Genomic DNA, 18,467 nt, shown 5'->3' with positions numbered 1-18,467 from the left:
GCTCTTCTCCACTCTGCTTCCTCCAGTTGTACATCCTCTGTCCTGGGTCCCCATGAGCCCACAGGACCAGCACCCTCCGTGGTGGGATCCATCAGCAAATGTTTTGCAGTCTTGTCTCAGCTGGGGGGGCCTGGAGGACTCAGCCACCAGCCTCTACCACCCACAGTGGTGGTACCACACACACCTGTCATGTGTCAACCCCTTTCCACAGTGGGCAGTGGGTGCAGTTGACAGACAGTGTATCCTGACTGCTCGGTGGAGTGGTTAGCTAGGTGGGCCACTGGACTCCAGCTCCTACTTGCATGAATTAATATTAAAGGAGGGAGGGTATGTCTTTGTTTGGGTCAAAGAACAAAGAAGGAGGCTATGGGTGGGAGATGTCTGTGGGTTGTTGAGTGAAAAGGATCTTGGAAAGGATGAGAAAGGTGAGGGCCTGACGTTAAGGAGGCTGTTTTTCTTCCAGATTCAACTGTCTTGAAGTGTCTGTTCCAGGCACTATGCCAGAGTCTGGGGGATACAAGGCCTATCCCCAGTGGTAGGCATGACCCACCTCCCCTTGGGTTGCTGCAGCTGGAGGTGGAAATGGGCAGCCTGAAGTTGGAAAAACCTGAATTCTCCTCTCAGAGTTATAGTCTCAGCTCAGGAGCTTCTTAACAAGGTGGCCTTTCTGGGCCTCAGTTTTGTCATCTATATAATGTCTTAATAATACTGAACCCTGAGTTGTGGTAAGTGCTAGGATAGGAAGGCTTGGGGATTCAGGTGCAGAGTACAGGGGAGGGCCTTATGCTGTCTTGGAGGGCTTTCTGGAAGAAGTGATATCTAAGCTGAGACCTGGAGGAGAAGAGGGGTTTACCTAGCAAAATGAGTGGAGAATGGGCTCCTAGTGGAGACACTGGCTTTTTGGAAACCTGAGGACAGATCCGTGTGGCAGGAGTGACTGGCATGAGGGCGCTGGAAGGCGGTGGCTTGGCGCTGGCCAGGGTCTCTTTTTGGACTCAAGGGTCCAACTGAGACCTGAAATTGATATTGGTAGAATGGGGGCATCGTCACTGCCCCAGTGGCCCAGAGGGCATAGAATTAATCATATGGAGGCTGCTGTGGGAGGGGAGCTGGATGGGACTTGCTGCCAGGTTGTTATTGTTTAGTCACTAAGTTGTGTCCGACTCGTTGCAACCCCATGAACTGTAGCACACCAGGCTTCCCTGCCCTTCACTATCTCCCAGAATTTGCTCAAACTCATGTTCATTGAGTCACTGATGCCATCCCATCATCATCCTCTGTCCCTCCTTATCCTCCTACCCTCAGTCTTTCCCAGCATCAGGGTCTTTTCCAATGAGTCAGCTCTTTGCATCAGGTGACCAGAGTATTGGAGCATCAGCTTCAGCATCAGTTCTTCCAGTGAATATTCAGGGTTGATTTCCTTTAGGATGGACTGGTTTGACCTCCTTGCAGTCCAAGGGACTCCATGCAGCCAAGTAACCTCTCATAGATCTGGACATTCTCTGAAATGTCTGGGAAAGCCCCCAGGAGTCAGTGTAACATCCCAAAGGAGGGCTTGGTCCTTCCAGCCAGGCGAAGGCCTGGTGTGTTCTGATTTCACTAACTGAGTCAGTCCATCCACCGTTGAGCATTTGTTGAGTGCTCGCCATGCCAGGCACTGCTCTGGGCACTAGAATACAGAGGTGGGCACCTCGGTCCAACATCCTGTCTTCATGGAGCTTCCTTCCCTCCTCGTTGAGAGGAGGCAGCTGCTTACACGGAATGGCCTGGGAAGGTGGCAGTTCCCAAAGTCAGTGAGGGAGCAGGGCCCATGACTCTCTTGGGGAATGTGACCAAGGAGAGCAGAGGCCCCGAGAGGGGGCCAGATTTGGGGTGTTCAGGTGGGTGGGGTGTGTGTTTTGGTTTGAAGGAGGGGAGAGCTGAAGGAGTGAGAGTCAAGAGGTGTTGGAAGGTCAGTTCCTGTCAGCTCTAGTGGCAACAGAAGGGTAATGGCTCTCTTTCTGGCAGCTGTTGGGGAAGAGACCATGGGCATCAAGGGAGAGCAGAGGGGGACCTTCCTGATGTCCAGTGGCAAGAGATGGACCTGGTGGTCCAGTGGTTAAGACTTCACCTTCCAGTGCAGGGGGTGTGTGTTCCATCCCTGGCTGGGGAGAGAAGAGCCCACATGCCTCACGGCCAAAGCAACCAAAACATATGGCAGAAGCAGTGTTATAACAAGTTCAATAAAGACTTAAAATGGTTCACATTAAAAAAAAAAAAAAAAAAAAAGCCGGACTTGGCCTTGAATCCAGCTCTTCTGCTCATGGCCGGAGGAAGCCGAGCAGATGCCTCAGCCTTTGTATGCTTCCATATCCTGGAAAACGGCGAGGGCCACCTCCACGATTAGGTGAGACCAAGCCCAGCTTGGTCTTGTGTGAGTGTGCTCACCAGGGCGATTCCTAATTACCGTGATGATTATTAAAGCCATGAGAGGGCAAGCCCAAGGCAGCCTGTGCCTTGCCTTTCACGCTCCCTGAAAATCAAACAGTCTGCTCTGTGCCCACAGCGCGGGCCTGCGTGTCATCGGCCATCTTCCTCACTTGCTTTGCTGTCACTGCAGCTGGGGATCAGCAGAGAGGGCAGATGATGCCCAAGGCCTTTCCACAGCAGGTGGCAGGAGGCTGGGGGCTGGGGGCTGCCCACTGCTTCTGACAGCTCATTGTCTCAGCGAGCAAGCTGCTTTGATAAGGAGAGGGTGCTCTCTGGATTCAGACAGGCTGCTCATTGGAAAAGACCCTGATGCTGGGAAAGATTAAAGGCAGGAGGAGAAGGAGGTGATAGAGGATGAGATGGTTGGATGGCATCACCGACTTAAAGGGCATGGGTTTGAGCAAACTCTAGGAGATAGTGAAGGACAGGGAAGCCTGGTGTGCTGCAGGTCCTGGGGTCACAAAGAGTCAGACACAACTTAGTGACTGAACAACAACAAAATCCCAGCATAAGAGAGGCAGGGTTGAATGGGAGAGATTGAAAGAAGTCACAGGAGAAAAATGGACCTGGAGAGGTGAGCAGGGCAAACTGGATTCCTAAAGAATGGACTGAGGAGACAGAACAGGACCTAGGGGTCTGACCAGTGAGGGGGCCCTGCAGGCCCATAGACAGTGAGAAATGATGGGTCCTGGACTAGGAGTTGCCTGTGAGGACAAAAAGGAGATTTCCAAGGTCAACCAGGCAACACTTGACTTGGAGACTGAACAAACTTGGATGGACACAGAGGGAGCCGTGAAAACTGATGCCCAGGTGTGTGGCTTGGCAACTGGTGGGTGGTGCTGCCTTTACTGAGCCCCAGCACCCAGGAGGGAGGGCAGCAGAGGATGAGTTGGGCTTTGGTTGAGTGGGAAGGGCCTGGAGGCACCCTGGGGAGACTCTCAGGAGATCTGGAACCCTGGAGGAAGGTACAGCCCTGGGTGTGAAGGTGAGAGTCTGGAGATAAATGGAGGCGCATCCTGAGTGCTGAACCGCATGGGCAGCAGACAGTGTCGGACTCTCTGCAACCCCATGGACTGTAGCCCACCAGGCTCCTCTGTCCATGGGATTTCCCAGACAAGAATACTGGAGTGGGTTGCCATTTCCTTCTCCAGGGGACCTTCCTGACTGAGAGATCAAATCCGAGTCTCCTGCATTGCAGGCAGATTCTTTACCACTGAGCAACTGAGGAAGCCAAGCAGACAGTGTAGAGGGAGGAGAAAAAAGAGAGGTGTGTGTATGTAGAATACCATGGGAGCCTGGGGATAGGGGCAATGTCCTAGCTTTCCTTGGACTGATGGCTTTGGACTGGGACCTTGAAGGATGTGTGGATATGTGCCGGTGGAGGAGGAAAGTGAGCGGGGTGCCAAACGTGGAGATAGAGGCAGCTTGTGGCCATGGCCGAGGAAGACTGGTGGAGGAAAGTCTTTTGGGAAAGAGACTACTGAAGAGGAAGTTTGGGCTCCCTATGGTGAAAGGTGTTGAATGTCTCTCTCAAGAGTTAGGGGTTTTTTTCCTATAGAAGAGGGGAACCCAGCATGGTTTGAGCACAAGAGAAACTCAGTCAGAACCGTGTTTAATAGAAAGCTCTTTCTGGCATCACTGCCCAGGCATGTGTCCATGTGACACTGATGCTCAGTGGACAGAGGGCTGGGGGCTGCCCTTGCCCTCTCATGTTCTAACTTAAGGAGCCTCAGCCTGGCCATCTTTGCGAAATGGGGACATATGAGCAGATCAGGAAGGCAGCTGTAGGGTTGATGCAGGGCCAGTGGCAGCCCTTCTGCTCTTCGTCCTAAGCCTGGTTGTCCAGGTTATCACCCTAAAAGCTGCTTCAACTCTTCCTCTCACCCACATTTGAGTGCTACATACTTCTGGCCTCCAGATCATCTCTTGGGTCTGCCTCTGAGCTGGTGGGACATTGTCTCAACAAGCAAGCAGCCTTGGTAGGGAGAGGATTCTCTAGGGGAAGACACTGTTCTCTACTCTGGGAGCCCCCTTCCGTATGCTTCTACTGCCCACTGCCCTGCCCAACTGGCCTTTGTCCACTTTTTAAAAAGCCTCTGACTTAATAATATCTAATATTTATTGGACTGCTTATCATGCGCCAGACTCCAAGTGAAACATATTAAATGCATCATCTCATCTAGTCCTCTTCAGTCTTAAGGAATTGGCTTCTCCGGTTGTACCCATTTCACAGATAAAAATACTGAGGCTCTGAGAGGTTAACTAACTTTCCTGTGGTTTCATACACAGCCAGAGACTATACATTTGGGATTTTTAAAAATTTATTGGCTGCACTGGGTCTTCATTGTTGCACAGGCTCTAGCTTCTCATTGCTGTGGCTTGTCTCATTGCAGAGCACAGGTTCTAGGGTTTGCGGGTTCAATAGTTGTGGCACACAGGCTAAGTTGCCTCCTGACACGGGGGATCTTCCTGGACCAGGGGTTGAATCTGTATCTCTTGCATTGGCAGGTGGATTCCCAACCGCTGGACCACTAAGGAAGCCTGAGATTTTTAATGTACGAAGATAGATAATAAGTTCATCGTTTTAACTCATCACGCTACCATTACTTTCTAAGCAGACCCTGGTCTCCAGGCTCTCCCTGTAGACCTCTGCCTACCCCATCCTCCCTCAATGGAATGCATGTGACTAAAGGCTAAGTGCCCTTTGGGAGCTGTGGCCCATCTCAGAGCGGAGAAGCTGGTGGTTTTGACCTGGGTGGGATTCCAGCCTGGGCAGTTACTTGCTATGTGTGTTCTTGGAATCATCATTTAACACCTTCAAATCTGTTTCCTTATCTGCAAAATGGGGATCTCTAGTCCCGACCTCTCAGAGTTTTCCAGAGAAAATGAGATAAGGCTCTTAAGGGTTTAGCATCGTGTCAGGCACTAGGGGAAGGATCCAGTAACTGTGATCATTAGAATCTTATCCTAGCCTCGTTGCCTTTTTGCATAGCGGACTCAAAAGCCACCTGGCCAGGATCAAACAGGTGCGGGTGGCGCGTGTGTGGAGCCAGAGGACAGGGAGAATGAATCACTGACTCCCAGTCCCTGAATTGTTAATGTCGTTATTCTCAGATTGTAAGGAGGGCCCGGGCGGAGCCCATATATGGAAGATTCGGTTCAGCCTCTGCAGCAGGCGCCTCCCGGTTCCGAGTTGCCATGGAGTCAGGCAGGTGGCCTGGAGGCTGATGCCCGCGGCGATGCCCAGAGCACGGCCCTCGCGCTTATCCTCTGCCTGCGGCCTGAGCGCTGGCGGCGCCGGGTTCCTCCTTCACGCGGATCCTTGACGGTTTCTCTGGGACCCTGGGGGAGCGGGCGTCCTCTGGAGAGTGGGGTGCCTGTGCGGTGCTTGGTGCAGGACTTCGCACCCTTCGGCTCCAAAGGCCGAACGCGCCGCGGGGCCAAAGGGACCTGACATCCAGTCTCTGCCGCGCGCCCATCAGAGCGCCCAGAGCGCGCCTGCATCCGGCCAGCTGGCAAGACACCGGGCCCGGGGCGCGCCCATCACCCCGGGCGCGGGCGCCTCAGGGGCGAGCCCCGGAAAGGAGGGGCCCGGCTAGGCGCGGCGGGTCCGGGCGGGAGGACCCCGGGCTCTCCGGCTGGGCCGGACGCCGCGCCTTCTTTCCCCAACGGGCCGGCGGGGCGGGGCGGGGCGCGGGGCGCGGGGCGGGCCCGGGAGGAGCGCGGGGAGGAGCTCGAGCTGCGGCGGCGGCCTCGTCAGACCAGTGCTCCCGCTGCCCGGCTGCTCAGTCCCGGCCCGAGCGCCGCTGAGAACACGCACGGGGACCTGCACGGGCTCGGACGCCGCGCCGGGGGCTCCTCTCGCGGGCTGGGGCTGCGCGACCATGGCGGACAAGGAGGCCGGCGGCGGCGACCCGGGGTCCCGAGGTGAGCGCGCGGTGCGGGGTCCTGGGGTGCGGCGGGGCGGGCCGGGGAGGGAGGGGGCGCGATCGGCCCGGCGCCCCGCAGCCCCATCGCGGGTCCCGGGAAAGTAGGCGGCCCCGTCCCCGCCTTCCCCAGCCCCCTTCCCTCTTAGGGTCAGGGGCAGCACCGCGGCGGGGCCGGGAGTCCGGCGGGGGCGGGGGTGACTAGAAGGTGGCCCGCCGGTCACGTGCTCCGCTCCCCGCTGGGGTGCGGACACTGCGGCGAGGACCTCAGCCCCCTCCCGGACACCTCGCTGCCCCCGCCGCGGGATGTCGCCTCCTGCGGGGCCCAGTGCGAGTCTGGAAGAGCATCGTCTCCCCTCTGCATCCCCTGAGTGCTCTGCGGGGGACGCCCGCGCTAGCCATTTAAACAGCCTGCCTCGGGTGATACGGCGTCCCCGACCGCTCATTTTCGTGATTCAGCGAGGCGGGGGTGGGAACCAGAGGGAGTCAGAGATTTGGACCTGTTCTCTCACCCCGCCGAGGCCGGGAGCGGCGCGCCCTGAGTGCGGGCTGTAGTTCCGGGCCCTACTGCAGCCCATTCTCAATCGCCGCCCATCCCCCGGGGATTCTCAGGGCCGAGGAGGAGAGAAGCGGCCACCTCTCGCCCGGGATTGCGGAAAGGAGACTGCGCCCGGTGCAGAGGACAGACTCTCGCATTTCGCAAATGTGCCAGGGCTGCTTTCTTGGGGGAAGCGTGGCTCGGGCTCAGAAAGTGAGGGGAGGGAGGGCGGGTAAGGAGAGAGACGGGACCTGGAAGCAGGGGAAAGCAAAAGGGCAGCTCTTGGAGCCCAGAGCTATAAATCAGGGCTTCGCCAGTAGAGGAGACGGGCTGGCCAGGATTGAGGGTCGCAAGTGGGGAAAGTTGGGCGCAAGGAGGCTGCCGCGCGTCCCTGACCTGCAAAGCCTCAGCAGGAGCAGCTGCGGGATGAGGAGCGAAGCCCGGCGGCTGTTTCCGGAGCTACTAGGCAAGCCTCTTAGCGCGGATGAAATCGAAATGCCCGAGGCATAAGAGAAAATGCATCCAGCGGAGGAGCGCCCGGCTCTGCGGGGACCCGACTAGAGCTAGGGAAACTGAGTCAAGGGTCAGCACAACCGTCCCGAGAAGTGCCCTCCCGGTCCTGGGGTCTGTGGCGGTGTCCCCCGCCCTCTGCTGCGCTTGGAGCCGCACCTGCCCCCTCCCCAGCCCATTGTTCCTGCGGATCTGGGAGGTGCCTCCCAACTCGGCACTGCAGTGGTGGGGGAGCGCTGTGGGGAGGGAGATCCTGACACCGCTCACTCCCGGGAGGGACGTGGAGAGTCCAGGCGGGGCCCAAACGCAACATCCCGAATCTGCCCCCCTCCCCTCCTCTTCCTGGGGAGGAGGTGACAAACGCCCGCAGTGGGCTGGAGGATGTCTTTTGTCTGAACATCACTCAGCAACTGGATTGATTTATCTTTTCCGCACCCGTTCCCTTTAAATTGGAAAAAAAAAAAATATATAGGATGAAAGGGAGGGACATCAGAAAGGCTAAGGATTGCTAAAGCTTAAGTTAGGGAACCAGCTTCTTGCTTTTCCTGTTAGAAGAGTGAATGGCTGTACCCAATGCAAGGTGGGCCATAGGGCTTGTCAATCACAGAGTGAGCAGAAATGTGCACTAACCTCCCCCACCCCCACTCTGTCTGGTAAAAATGGAATTTAGCACCTTTACCCTGCACATGGGCTTCCCAAGTGGTGGTAGAAGTAAAGAACCCACTTGCCAATGCAGAAGAAGTAAGAGACTCAGGGTTCAATCCCCGCATCGGGAAGATCTGGAGGAGGGCATGGCAACCCACTCCAGTATTCTTGGCTGGAGAATTCTATGGACAGAGGAGCCTGGTGGGCTACAGTGCATGGGGTCACAGAGAGTAGGGACACAATTGAAGCGACTTAGCACACACCTTGCACACACACACACACACACACACATACACACACACAGGCACTGTGTAGTTGTCTCTCCTCCCCATCCAGGATGTGGATACATGCTGGATGTGCTGGGCCACCTGCCACTGTTGCCTGTCCTTTCTAGAGTGTCTTTTCACTTTCAGGGCTCTACGGTTCAAAGTGCACAGTGACAATTTCAGGCACATGGACTTGGGATACAGAAAGAGTGTCCCTGGTAGCTCCTTGCTTCTCTCTGGCCTCCACCCCTTCATCTATAAAATGAGAGATATTAATAGTATCTCATAAGAGCAAAGCCTGCTTAGCCACCACCTGACACATCTATTCCTAAGGCTTCCTCACTGCATATTCTGTGCTGGGCAATGAACATGTGTTATTTTATTTTTTGAAGCTGCACCAGAAACCTGTGACCAGCATTGCCCTTTTACTGGGTAGGAAATCTAAGCCTAGGTAGAATGACTTATCCAAGGTCACACATCTAATAAGTATTGATTTGGACCCAGGTTGTCTGATTCCAGGGCTCTAGCCCTTCACCACCATCCTGTATAGCCCCTGTGGGCCAGTGATTACCATTCTGTTAGGGACATAAAGATGATTGTTCTTCAGGGGATTATTTCAAGGTTTCTTTTGGTGCCAGAGACATCAAAGTGGTTGGGACCTGTGAGCAGTGGGAGCCCTGGGTGCTGGGGCATGCTAGAAGGGCTGGCCATAAAGCTTTTACCAATAAATCAAGTGGGAATGGTGGTGGGGAGGTGCCTATGAAACAAGTATATCAGGTTGGTAGTAATTGAAGCTGGGTGGTGGGTACATGACCATTCATTACTATTCTGATTGCTTTGTATGTGCTTGCAAATTTCTTTAATAGAACATTTAAACTAGTTAATTTATAAAATCAGAAGGGCCACCCTTTAACCCCTGGAGCTTTGGACCGAAAAGGCTGAGATGACCTTCAGTCTTGCCCCAGCCAAGAGCTGAGCTGGTTGACACTTGGAGTCCTAGAAGGATGAGATGAGATGCAGCAGGGCGGGGGTGACTGAGGCTGGACTAGCTCCTGTGGTGACCGAGTCAGGCCTAGATGTGATCAGTGGAAGCCAGGTAGTTGGCTCCAGGCTTGGGGGAGGGTAAGAAAATGCACAGTCAGCAGGGGTTTTGCCAGGGTTGAGGGTAACTCTGAAGGTGGTGCTTCGGACTTTGGAGATGGGATTCTGACTCTTTGCAACCCCATGGACTATAGCCCACCAGACTCCTCTGTCCATGGGAGTTCCCAGGCAAGAACACTGGAGTGGTTACCATTCCCTTCTCCAGGGTATCTTCCTGAGCCAGGGATGGAATCCTGATCTCCTGTATTGCAGGCAGATTCTTTACTGTCTGAGCCACCAGGGAATCCCACCATCCTGATAATCATAATAAAAGTAACCATTTAAAATAATGACGTTTACTGAGGACTTAGTTTATTCTAAAATCTGAGAGTATTGAATTATCTTATTTAGCCCTGATCACATTTGTTATTGCTTCCCTGGTGGCGCAGTGGTAAAGAATCCGCCTGCCAGTGTAGGAGATGCAGGAGACTCAGGTTGGATCCCTGGGTTGGGAAGATCCTCTGGAGAAGGAAATGACTATCCACTCCAGTATTCTTGCCTGGGAAATTCCATGGACAGAGGAGCCTGGTGGGTTATAGTCCATGGGGTCGTAAAGAGTCGGGCACTGTATGGAGACAGCAACATGGAAACTTACATTACCATATGTAAAATAGCCAATGGGAATTTGCTGTATGTCTCAGGAAACTCAAACAGGGGCTCTGTATCAACTTAGAGGGGTAGGATGGGGAGGGAGATGGGAGGGAGTTTCAAAAGGGAGGGGATATATGCATACCTATCTGATTCATGTTGAGGTTTGACAGAAAACAACAAAATTCTGTAAAGCAATTATCCTTCAATTAAAAAATAAACTTAAAAAAAAAGAGTCCCAACACAACTGAGCAATTGAGGACGCACACACATTTGTTACTGGAAGAATGACTCTACTAGGGGGCTCTTTTACCCCCAATTTGCTGAGGAAAAAGCTGCCAGGTTGGCGTGGCACAGCTGGAAACGGGCTGAGGGAGGGTCAGGAGGTGGTATCCCAGCACATGCGGGGCCCCCAGGGAATTGTGCTGAGTGTCTGGGCGAGTGAGTATGTGACTAATAGAGCGTGACTAGTCGCTCCACTTTCCTGTGGCCACTAAACTACAGGTGGACGTGGAAGCTGCTGGTTGTGGCTCCCAGAGGAGCCGAGAAAAGGTTGAAGTGATGCTCTGGGTATCATTAGGTAGGGCTGTAGTCATGGGATTCACATCCCTGTCCATACCTGCCTGGAAGCTGTGTCCCCTGTCACTGTGATGTACCCCTTGTGCGTGATTGCCAAACCGTCTCCTGCATTTCCCAGAGCCCTGTCCTCTCCTTTGGCCCTCATGCAGATCCCCCTGTCTGGAACATCCTCACTTTTCTCTAGCAGACTCCCGCTCATCCTTCAAAACTCACTTCAGGTAGCACTTCCTAGACTCCTTCTTCTGTGTGGTCCAGAACCTTTGGTACTAACCCTCGGTGACCCCAACTCATGTTCAGTTTTACCTGTGAATATTCCACTGATTTCCCCAACAGCCCTACGTGTGCGTGCTGAGTCACTTCAGTTGTGTCCGACTCTTTGCGACACTATGGACTGTGTCCTGCCAGACTCCTCTGTCCATGGAATTCTCCAGGCAAGAATACTGGAGTGGGTTGACATGCCCTCCTCCAAGGGATCTTCCCGACCCAGGGAAGCCCAATAACCTTATGAGGTTGGAGAGTGTTATTATTAACCCATTTTGTTGATGAGGCAGTTGAGGCCTTTGAGGAACTTGGTATCTTGAATGCTAGAATTGGAGCCTAAAAGCTTGTGCTCTTTCTCTCAGTCCCTTTTCTCTCAATGTGAGCAGGGACTATGCCTTTCATTTCCATACTCTTAGGAAGGGTTCCGGTCCCATCTGCTGCTAGTGCTAAGTCACTTCAGTCGTGTCTGACTCTGTGCGACCCCATAGACGGCAGCCCACCAGGCTCCCCCGTCCCTGGGATTCTCCAGGCAAGAACACTAGAGCGGGTTGCCATTTCCTTCTCCAATGCATGAAAGTGAAAAGTGAAAGTGAAGTCTCTCAGTTGTATGTGACTCTTAGTGACCTCATGGACTACCAGGCTCCTCCGTCCATGGGATTTTCCAGGCAAGAGTACTGGAGTGGGGTGCCATTGCCTTCTCTGACCATCACTTCATGGCAAATAGATGGGGAAACGGTGGCTGACTTTATTTTGGGGGGCTCCAAAATCACTGCAGATGGTGACTGCAGCCATGAAATTAAAAGACACTTACTCCTTGGAAGGAAAGTTATGACCAACCTAGACAGCATATTCAAAAGCAGAGACATTACTTTGCCAACAAAGGTCCCTCTAGTCAAGGCTATGATTTTTCCAGTGGTCATGTATGGATGTGAGAGTTGGACTATAAAGAAAGCTGAGCCCTGAAGAATTGATGCTTTTGAACTGTGGTGTTGGAGAAGACTCTTGAGAATCCCTTGGACTGCAAAGAGATCCAACCACCCATCCTAAAGGAGATCAGTCCTGAGTGTTCATTGGAAGGACTGATGTTGAAGCTGAAACTCCAATACTTTGGCCAGCTGATGCGAAGAACTGACTCATTTGAAAAGACCCTGATGCTGAGAAAGATTGAAGGCAGGAGGAGAAGGAGACGCCAGAGGATGAGATGGTTGGATGACATCACCGACTCAATGGACATGAGTTTGAGTAAACTCTGGGAGTTGGTGATGGACAGGGAGACCTGGCGTGCTGCAGTCCATGGGGTTGCAAAGAGTCGGAGACGACTGAGGGACTGAACTGAACTGAACTGAGGAAGGGCATACAGTAACAGAAGGCATTCAACAAATGTCCTACTGTGTGTCAAGTGCATCTCAGTCAGCAAGCTGTGAGGGAGCACTGCAGTAGGGAATGGCATCTATAGTCCTGCCCACTCCACAGGGGAGTGGGCGCTTCTAGAAACTCAGATGCTCAGCAGTGGGTGGAAGCTGGAGAGGGAGGTGGGTGGGGCTCCGTCAACCCTTGAAAAGATGCGACTTTGATTCCAACAAGGCTGTGAGTGACGACTCAATCTTGTGGGGGCGAAATGCTCTTCTCACACAAATAGGCCTCTTTGGTGAGGGAGAAAGCGTCTTTCTTATCGCGGCGCATAATTAGAATGGCAGGGAGGAACCAGAGCTTTAATGAATGAGCAGCATGTGGCCGGGAGCACTCGCCTCCCACCCGGGTCTGGGCCTCGCCAGGAGAGCAGGGTGGGCCAACGAGATGACCTGGAAGAGCAAGTCCTGCTCAGAAATGACGCTGACCCCACTGCAATGGACTGGACTCTGCAAATCCTCCCGCATTCCTTTTATTGCAAAAAAAATCCCAGTCCCCGCTCTTGGTCAGATGTACCCTAGAGGTGCAGAGGGCTGGAGGAGCAAAGTGGCTTTGGAGCCCTAAGACTCCTGGTTGGTTCCACCTCAGCTTTCCTTGCCTGGTCAGTGAAAGGGGAGCGTGATGCCTGCTGGCTCTGTTGTGGAAATAGTGAAGATCATGGGTGGGCAGAAAGCTCTTTTGAATGCCTTTCAATACCTTTCTCAACTCTGCAGATTCCATTGCTGGGGAGCAAGAATGAGTGCAGCTGTCATCCAGGGTTGGTCTGGAACAGGTGGTGTCAGGAGCCACACTTTTCGGCCACTGGACACTCCCTGGTGTTAGTTACCACGGGTGGTTCTCTATCCAGGCTTCCTATTAGAAGTACTGGGAGAATGTTTTAAAATTCCTGGTGCCCTGGTCCTGATGCCCATCCCAGAAACTATTCTATCTGGACCTCTTTTGGGGAGCAGACAAGTTTGAGAATCAGTGAGTTTTCACATGTGTGCATTTCAGACTCGGGACTTCAGCACGTGGTGGGAGGAAAGCCGGGAGCAGCTGCCACGGTCCACTCCCCAGTGCTGGACTGTCTGAGTCAGCAGGGAGTTTTCAGCACCAGCACTGTGTTAAATCCTTCACTTTTATCATCTCATTTAATCCTCATAAATTCTCCATTAAGTGCGTGGTTTTACACAAGGGGAAACTGAGGCTGAATTGAATTAAGTGCGTCGCCCTCTCTGTGACCTTGCTCTTGTGGGCTCTTGCTAGAAGAGAACTCAGCCTCTCCGAAAAGCCTCCTCAGACACCTCCTATCTTCAGGGAACTGTTTCTCAGTCTTCAGTCACTTGTGTGTGTTGTGAGTGTGGGCTCATTGGTGACCAGCTCTTTGCGACCCCGTGGACTGTAGCCCGCCAGGCTCCTCTGTCCATGGGATTTCCCAGGCAAGAATACAGGAGTGGGTTGCCATTTTCTTCTCTGTCGGCCACTTGAGGTTCCCCATTTTTGATTCCACCATGTGTACTGACTGCCCAAACTGTAATGTACTGTATGATTATTTAAAAAATTGACCTACTGTTTTTGTAATGCACTTATTATAAGAGTCTTATTTATATCACTTCCACAATAGAAAACTTGTATCACTTGCCATAAACAGAAGGTAAAGGGAAAGTGAAAGTGGCTCAGTCATGTCTGACTCTTTGTGACCCCATGGCCTATACAGTCCATGGAATTCTCCAGGCCAGAATACTGGAGTGGGTAGCTGTTCCCTTCTCCAGGATGTCTTCCCAACCCAGGGGTTGAACCCAGGTCTCCTGCATTGCAGGCGGGTTCTTTACCAGCTGAGCACCAGGAAAGCCCAAGAATACTGGAGTGTGTAGCCTATCCCTTCTCCAGAGGATCTTCCCAACTCAGGAAATCGAACCGGGGTCTCCCTGCATTGCAGGAGGATTCTTTACCAACTGAGCTATCAAGGAAGCCCTAACCATAGCCCAAATGGTTAGGGCTATGGAACTTACACAGAGTTAATAAACTTTAGTCAGATGCTGCTGCCCAGAGAAGGTTTTGTGCTAAGACTGTGCTCTGGGGGCAGATGGAGACTAGAGAGTTTTACAGGCAGTCAAGGACATGGGATCATTAGACTCTTTCATAGAATCAGACTCACGAGGAACTTGAACAGGATGAGAAAAGCTTTAGGAATCACCTGGGGAGGGGTCATTAGAATTCTCATTCTTGGATTTTCTGAAATTAGGCCCACCAGGGAAATGGGGCCTGGGGATATGTTTGAACAGCCCATCAGTGAGTCTTATAATTGGGTGAGAATTAGTATGAACTGTGACTGCCTGGTCCCTGGCCACCAGGGAAATTGGGGCCCTCCCTTGGGGTTGGGAGTGGGGTGTCTCTGCACTGGAGTGTATGGCTCTGGGTTGGCCAGGTGGGAAAGAGAGAACGTTTCAGTGGGAATTTACAGGGGACGTCACCTTGGATTCCAATCCTAGCTTCACTGTGTACCAGTAGTGGAATGCTGGGCAAGTTCCTTACTCCCCCTCCCACCTCAGTTTCCACATCTGTAAAATGGGAATAACCTTTGTGCCTACTCCAGAGTGGATTTTATTTACTCCTATAACCCTTGCTAAGTGCTGAGTATACTTCCTGACTCACGGTGAGTGTTTGCTGTTGTCCACTATTATTGTTCACTATTATGAATCCTGTGGATGGAGCTCCAGCAGTTATCAGAGGCTGAGTTTCACCCAGGAGGCTCAGAGGAAAAGGATGGCTGAGAAGGGGTACTGCCAAGATCTCAGTGCTGGGAAGGAGCAGACCCAGCCTGAGCCCCAGGCAGTGTGGCTTCTTGTCCAGCAGGCCCCCGGCTTTGGAGGAGACTTCGGTGTCTCCACCACCACTTTGGTGTCTCAGGATGCTGGCCGTTTGGTTTCCACTTGGTCCTTTACCAAGGCTCTGAGCTCCACATGGGTTTCTGACTGGGTCACCAGTGAGGAATGAGGACTCTTTGTATCCAGGACTCTATGCAGGGCTCCCCAGCCTCCGCCCTCAGATGGACAGTTCCTGTCTATGCCTCCTGTCAGTGACAGTATTAATAATGACTCCGTTCACTTTCTGAGTATCTCAGTTTGGAAGGTGAATTATGTGGTTGTGTCATTTATCCTTGTCCTTTTCTCAGCCACCTGGACCTCAAGTGGGACGAGGAAGGCAGGAGGGTGTGTAGTTAAATCTGTGCTTTGGCCTCTAACACTTCTGGCTTCAGATGTGTTTAACATCTGGGTGTAATGTTGCTGGGCCTCAGTTTCTCTTGCTGAAAACAAGGATGATTAATACTGCTCCATTGGGATGCTGTGACAATCGGGGTGCTATGAGAGACGATATGTCCAGGGCTGGGCAGAAGCCTGGTGGGGGCTCAGGAAGTGGCTACAATTGATTATTATTATTGTTGGTTTGATTGGGGAGATGTAATGGCTAGACATGGGACCTGGAGCCTGGCCTCCTGGTTTCATCTCTGGGCTCTGTCCTTTGCCTGTCATGTGGCCCTAGCAAGTGGGGTTTCCCTGGTGGCTCAGATGGAAAAGAATCTGCCTTCAACGCAGGAGACTTGGGTTCTATCCCTGGGTCAGGAAGATCCCCTGTAGAAGGGAATGGACACCCACTCCAGTATTCTTGCCTGGCGAATTCCATGCACAGAGGAGGCTGGCAGGTTACAGTCCATGGGGTGACAAAGAGTCGGACACAACTAAGGGACTAACACACAGCAAGTTACATAACCTCTTAAAGGCTCAATTTTCTCATCTGTGAAATATAGATTAACTTCATATGGTTTTTGTAAGGATTAAATGAGTTTATACAAGAAAAGCACTTAAAGCTAACCACAAAGTAGACACTAAATTAATATTAGCTATTATTATTAGCTGTTATTGTTCTTATGAATAATGGTTCCAAGTTACATTCCTGTAGCCCAGAAGAATTATCCAATGTATTCGTTTCCTATTGCCATCATAAAAATGATTTCAAAGGCAGTGGCATAGAACAACACAAATGTATTATCTTATAGTCTGGAGGTTGGAAGTCATTCCAAAGTGGGTCTCATTGGTGTAAAATCAGGGTGTTGTCAGAGCTGTGTTCTTGTGGAGGCTCTAGGGGAGAACACGCTTCCTTGCATTTTTTAGCTCAGAGGTCACCTGCATTCCTTGACTTGTGGCCCCTTCTTCCATCTTCAAGTACATCATCACTCCAGTCTGCTTCCCGTGTATGTCTTCTCCCTGACTCGGCCCCTCCTACCTCCTTCCTCCAAGGACCCTTGTACGGGAATCTCTTATTTAGGCCCATCTGGACAATCCAGGATACTCCCCCTCTTCCAAGATCCTGAATTTCATCATATCTGCAAAAATCCTTTTTTTCTATATTCACGGACTCCAGGGATTAGAACATAGGCATATTTGGGGGACTGTCTACCACAGTCAGAAAGATTTAGGTGCAATAGTTAGACAACCTTCAGCATCATCAGAGCAATGTGAATGTTGCAAGCTATTCCTCCTCTGGGTTGCATATCTGTCGGGTTCCTCTTGAACCTACTGAATGATGCCCTCTTGGAGTTTGGGTTGTTAGTCAGCCCTTGGCTTTTTTTTTTTAATTTAACATTTTTTAAAAAATTATTTTTGGCGGCATTGGTTTTTGTTGCTGTGTGCAGGCTTTCTCTAGTTGCACAAGTGGAGGCTGCTCTTCATTTCGCTGTGCAGGCTTCTCACTGCTTCTCTTATGGCAGAATATGGGCTGTAGGGTGCACAGGCTCAGTAGCTGTGGTACAGGGACTTAGTTGTTCCACAGCATGTGTGATCTTTCTGGATCAGGGATCAAACCTGTGTCCCTTGCATTGGCAGGCAGATTCTTAACCACTGGACCACCAGGGAAGTCAAGCCCTTGGCTTCTAACAAATCCTGGTAGGGTGTTCGGAGACACTGCCATTCTGGGGGCTCAATTAGATCCTTCTCAGGAGCCTAAGGAATCACTGATACCTGAATCAAAGACTTATGACCAAGTGGGGGAAACTATTAAATTAATAACAAATTAGTGAAATGTCTGCAAAATAAGTGGCTTCCTGAGGAGTCCTATAAAATCACTTCTGCTGAATCCTAGTGCTAAAAGCAAGTCACCAGGCCAGCCGGATGCAAGGAGTGGAGAAATAGACTCCACCTCTTAATGGGAGGTGCTGTGAAAAATTTGTGACTGTTTTTAATCTAATAGAGTCAGCTTGACTCAAATGTTAAAAGTACAAACCTTAAATCTTGTACATTTTCAAGCAACTTGTTGGTTAGATTGTCTCACTTTTTAAGATGTTCTGTGAGTCCATGGCAATTGTCCAGAAATCAGCCCTTTGTAAATCAGATGTTCAGTTCAGTTCAGTTGCTCACTCATGTCCAATTCTTTGCAACCCCGTGGACTACAGCACACCAGGCTTCCCTGTCCATCACCATCTCCTGGAGCTTACTCAAACTCATGTCCATTGAGTTGGTGATGCCATCCACCCATCTCATCCTCTGTCATCCCCTTCTCCTCCTGCCTTCAATCTTTCTTAGCATCAGGGTCTTTTCCAGTGAGTCAGTTCTTCGCATCGGGTGGCCAAAGTATTGGAGTTTCAGCTTCAGCATCAGTCCTTCCAATAAATATTCAGGCCTGATTTCCTTTAAGATGCACTGGTTGGATCTCCTTGCAGTCCAAGGGACTCAAGAGTCTTCTCTAACACCACAGTTCAAAAACATCAATTTTTCGGTGCTCAGCTTTCTTTATGGTCTAACTCTCACATCCATAATCAGATGTTACTCACAGTCAAATGATCTTAAAAGCCACTTCCAATTATCTTACTCTGGAAATTGTTACAGCATGTATTTCTATGATTGACAAATGGGGAGATGATGTGGGTATAGATGCAAGTTGTCTTGGCTCATTGGCAATTTTTCCCAGTGTGTTTATGTTTTGGTAGATCAGGGTGGGCTTTCTCATAATTAAAGATCAATATGAATTAAGAAAAAATTGAAAATGTATAGAGGCACCTTCCTTTAGGGCAAGTCGTGACCATTTTCATAGCTTTCCATTCCCTTAAGCTGTGTGGGGAAGCTCAGAGAGCAGATGAAGGAGCTGGAAGGCATTGTCCTT

The 18,467-nt window shown here is 51.5% G+C and overlaps 1 protein-coding gene across 2 annotated transcripts in view; it reads left to right on the top strand.

The window, feature by feature from the left end:
* HSPA12A (heat shock protein family A (Hsp70) member 12A) overlaps positions 1–18,467 on the top strand; it is a 173,086-nt gene that overhangs the window by 88,872 nt on the left and 65,747 nt on the right. Inside the window, exon 1 of one of the 2 annotated variants that reach the window (XM_061403597.1) lies at positions 6,205–6,396. The exons of the other annotated variant lie outside the window; for it this stretch is intronic. Within the exon in view, the coding sequence (XP_061259581.1) occupies positions 6,354–6,396 (43 nt within the window). The 5' untranslated portion in view covers positions 6,205–6,353. Of the gene's footprint in view, positions 1–6,204; positions 6,397–18,467 lie in introns of those variants that run through there. 2 annotated transcript variants of the gene reach the window in all.

Source organism: Bos javanicus, chromosome 26, assembly GCF_032452875.1.
Source record: "Bos javanicus breed banteng chromosome 26, ARS-OSU_banteng_1.0, whole genome shotgun sequence".
NCBI classification, from domain to species: domain Eukaryota; kingdom Metazoa; phylum Chordata; class Mammalia; order Artiodactyla; family Bovidae; genus Bos; species Bos javanicus.
This window is presented reverse-complemented; position numbering and strand designations above follow the sequence as displayed.